Consider the following 3,442-nt stretch of genomic DNA (forward strand, 5'->3'; position numbering starts at 1 on the left):
TTAATGCAGAGAAATATTTTAAAAAAGCTTAGCAATCCCTTCATTGAAGTTCTAGATATAAGGGTGACGAACATTTTAAGATGGTAAGAAGATTTTTATAAGAATAGAAAGAAGCAGAGTTTGAGATTTAACAAAAAATTGAAAAAAAAAATAAAGAAAAAGGAAAACGGGAAAGAAAAGCACCAAAAAGAGTAGAGAAAGAAAGGTAAAAAGTAAGATGGGGCATGCTATAATTTATTTTGTTATTGATGGAGTTTGCAAACCTTGAAATAAATTCTTTTCCCTGGTGTCTTCTTTCAATTTTGTTGACCTATTACATGAAAAATATTGAGCAAGTGTTGTGAAATTCTTTTGTTTATACTTAAACAGTTACTATTATAGGTATGGATCCCTCCAATGATTTAATCTCTGTATATCTTCAATGCACTTTCAGATTGAAGTCACGTGTTCATGTAAAACTCAACAGTCTTGATTAATCCCTGTGGCTGTGAAGGTTCGCGGATGTGGCATGTTTGGAGCTAAAGAGGCCACGGGTGCACCTGCAAATTATTATTGGTCACGTGCGAATTTACTTGGTCCATCCAATCAGTCAGTTGGGTAAAAATAAAATCAGAAATAGAGTTCCTCTTTGCTCAATGAGAATTTGGGGAATTAGTGTAAGGAGGAATTGGCTTGGCATTTGCAACATCAGTTGGAGAATGAGTAGACAGTCATTAGTGCAAATTGGTCGAAGAACATTTTCAGACTCTTACACTGTCAAAAGTGACGATTCTGTCTTGCCGGTGTTGATTATCGGAGCTGGTCCGGTTGGGCTGGTTCTCTCGATACTTCTAACAAAACTAGGTATTTTCTGGAAGCCCTTCCTTCCCAATTGAAAAATATTGTTGTTCCAGTGGTCGATTGAATATAAAAGCGTAAGATAAAGTACAAATAAATGATATGGAGCAAGTGTTGAGATCTTTGTGAAGGAAAATCACTTAAAGTCATAAATGAGGGGTAAAAAGTATTTTCCTTGAAGAAAACAGTTTAAAAGAAAACAGCTTCAATATCCCAAGCTAACCTCACACCAGAGGTAAATAATTTTCTGCATACCAAATGCATTCGGCTTATTGTCATTCTCTAGATTCGGGGGTTCCCTTTTTGAAATTTGTACCGTCATTTCTGTTGGTTTGAATTCTGGAATTTTTCCTTGAACTCCTTTAGGTGTAAGATGTGCAATCTTAGAGAAGAACAAGGTCTTGTCCGCACATCCTCAAGCGCACTTCATCAACAACCGGTCCATGGAGGTTGATTTTCATTTGGAAACATGCCTTTTTTCCATTTCCATTGTTGCGTAGAAAGAAGTTGACATTTGAGAGCGCATTGATTGAAAAACTTTGTTTTGATGTAGCTATTGTTTCTAGGTATTTCGCAAATTGGATGGTCTTGGAGATGAGATTCTAAGGTCTCAACCACCAGTAGAGTTTTGGAGAAAGTTTATATACTGTACTTCACTGACGGGACCTATTTTAGGTGTTGTTGATCATATGCATCCTCAAGGTAGGATTTATATATGTTATTTATAAGTGAATCTTTTTCTAGATGTTTTCCAAATGGTTTTGGTTTAAGTCAATATCTTAGTCATGGTTATTGTTAGTGCAAATAAAATATCCTCCCCATCAAGTTTTATGCTAAATGATCTGAACTAATGCAAAATTAAGAACGGACTATGACCAACTTTCTGATCGATTTATATTTAACAAAATGTTATAGTAGCTCTTCTACTTCTTAAAATGGACAATACAACTTAGTTTCACTTTCTTAACATGCCATTGAATACAAAAAGTTACGTGGGACAATTTTCACTTTATGGTTTCTTAAGTCGTCAAACTACATGTCGAATGAGCTGGCAGATTGAGGCAGAATCTGCTCCACAATGATTGACAGATTTCAATCAAATCTGCTCCACAAATAGCTAACAGATTGACTGTAATCAGCTCCTGTAAATATGGGATAGCATGTATCTTAGGAAAATATATTATTTTTTATTTTAGGAAATAGATTAGGGGAAATTCCTTGATTCAAGAATATCTCAAGAATCAAGGATTGATTAGTTCATTATGATCTTACTTTTCTCTTATAAATACTATACAATTCTATGAATAAAATATATACTTTTGCAGTATCTTATCTTACATGGTATCAGAGCGGGACGTTTTCCCTTAGTATCACATGGAAAAAATAGTTTTGCAAGGAGATTATCTTTCTGGAACATCAAAAGAAGACAAAAGTTCTTATCTAGAAGTTCCTACAGAAAATATGATGACTCAAGGAGGCATTGTTTTTCACATGTCCTTCCAATTAACTTCTCATTGATTAAACGGGAAGAACTACCTGGAATGGGCACAGTCCGTAAAGCTTGCAATTGATGGTCGTGGAAAGTTGGGATATCTGACTGGAGAGACGAAAAAGCCGGAAGTCGGACACCCAAAGATGACCACCGGGAGATCAGAGAATCCACTCTTAATTGCCTGTATAATAAATTCCATGGAACCACTCATAGGTAAACCTTATCTCTTTTTACCTACTGCTAAGGATGTGTGGGAAGCCGTTAGGTAGACATATTCTGATGTAAAAAATGCTTCTCAAATATTTGAGTTGAAAATTAAACTATGGCAGGCTAAGTAGGGTGACAAAGAAGTCTCTGCTTATTATAACAAAATGGTGTCTTTGTGGCAGGAGTTAGACAGTGTTATAATGATGAATGGGAGTGTTCTGTGGATAGTGTGAAAGTAAAAAAAATAAGGAAGAAAATGAGAGAGTTTACCTTTTTTTAGCAGGATTAAATTGGGAGTTTGATAAGGTTAGGTCACGAATCCTAGAAAAAAATCCTCTTCCCTCACTTCGTGAAAACTTTTATGAAGTTAGGAGAGAAGAAACTAGAAGGAAAGTTATGTTAAAACCTGATTTAAATGTTGAACTAAAACCTGCTATAGACTCTTCAGCTCTTGTGACAGTGAAAAATGAAGATAACAAAAAGAAAAGGCCATGGTGCGATCATTGCAAAAGACACTGGCACAACCGTGAAACATGTTGGAAGATTCATGGGAAACCACCGAACTGGAAGCAAAAGGGAGTTGATAATCGTGGCTTCCAATATCAACATAGTTAAGCCCTCCAAACAACTCATTTTGAGCAGGAGCAGCAACCTCCTCCAGATTCATCTCCATTTTCAAGGGAACAAACTAGAGATTCTGCACAAACTATTTCAATCTCCCCAGTTCCGTGCAAATGCGCCAAATTCTTCTAATCCTTTTTGTTCTTTTGCTGATACAGGTATCGTACCATCTGCTTTTCTTAGTGCCAACTCCAACCAAAATGATTCTTGGATCATAGATTTAGGAGCTACTGATCAAATGACTGGAAGTTCCCGTGCTTTCTCTACTTATACTCCTTGTGCAGG

At 36.1% G+C, this 3,442-nt stretch overlaps 1 protein-coding gene across 1 annotated transcript; it reads left to right on the forward strand.

The window, feature by feature from the left end:
- The first annotated feature begins 24 nt into the window (after positions 1 to 24).
- Positions 25 to 2,396, forward strand: LOC124895296 (3-(3-hydroxy-phenyl)propionate/3-hydroxycinnamic acid hydroxylase 1-like). The gene is made up of 4 exons (XM_047405732.1): positions 25 to 843; positions 1,204 to 1,286; positions 1,404 to 1,539; positions 2,163 to 2,396. The coding sequence occupies exons 1-4, from the start codon at positions 636 to 638 to the stop codon at positions 2,222 to 2,224; spliced, it is 489 nt and encodes a 162-aa protein (XP_047261688.1). The 5' UTR covers positions 25 to 635; the 3' UTR covers positions 2,225 to 2,396.
- Positions 2,397 to 3,442: the final 1,046 nt, after the last annotated feature.

The sequence above is a fragment of the Capsicum annuum genome, unplaced genomic scaffold (genome assembly GCF_002878395.1).
Source record: "Capsicum annuum cultivar UCD-10X-F1 unplaced genomic scaffold, UCD10Xv1.1 ctg81134, whole genome shotgun sequence".
NCBI lineage: Eukaryota > Viridiplantae > Streptophyta > Magnoliopsida > Solanales > Solanaceae > Capsicum > Capsicum annuum.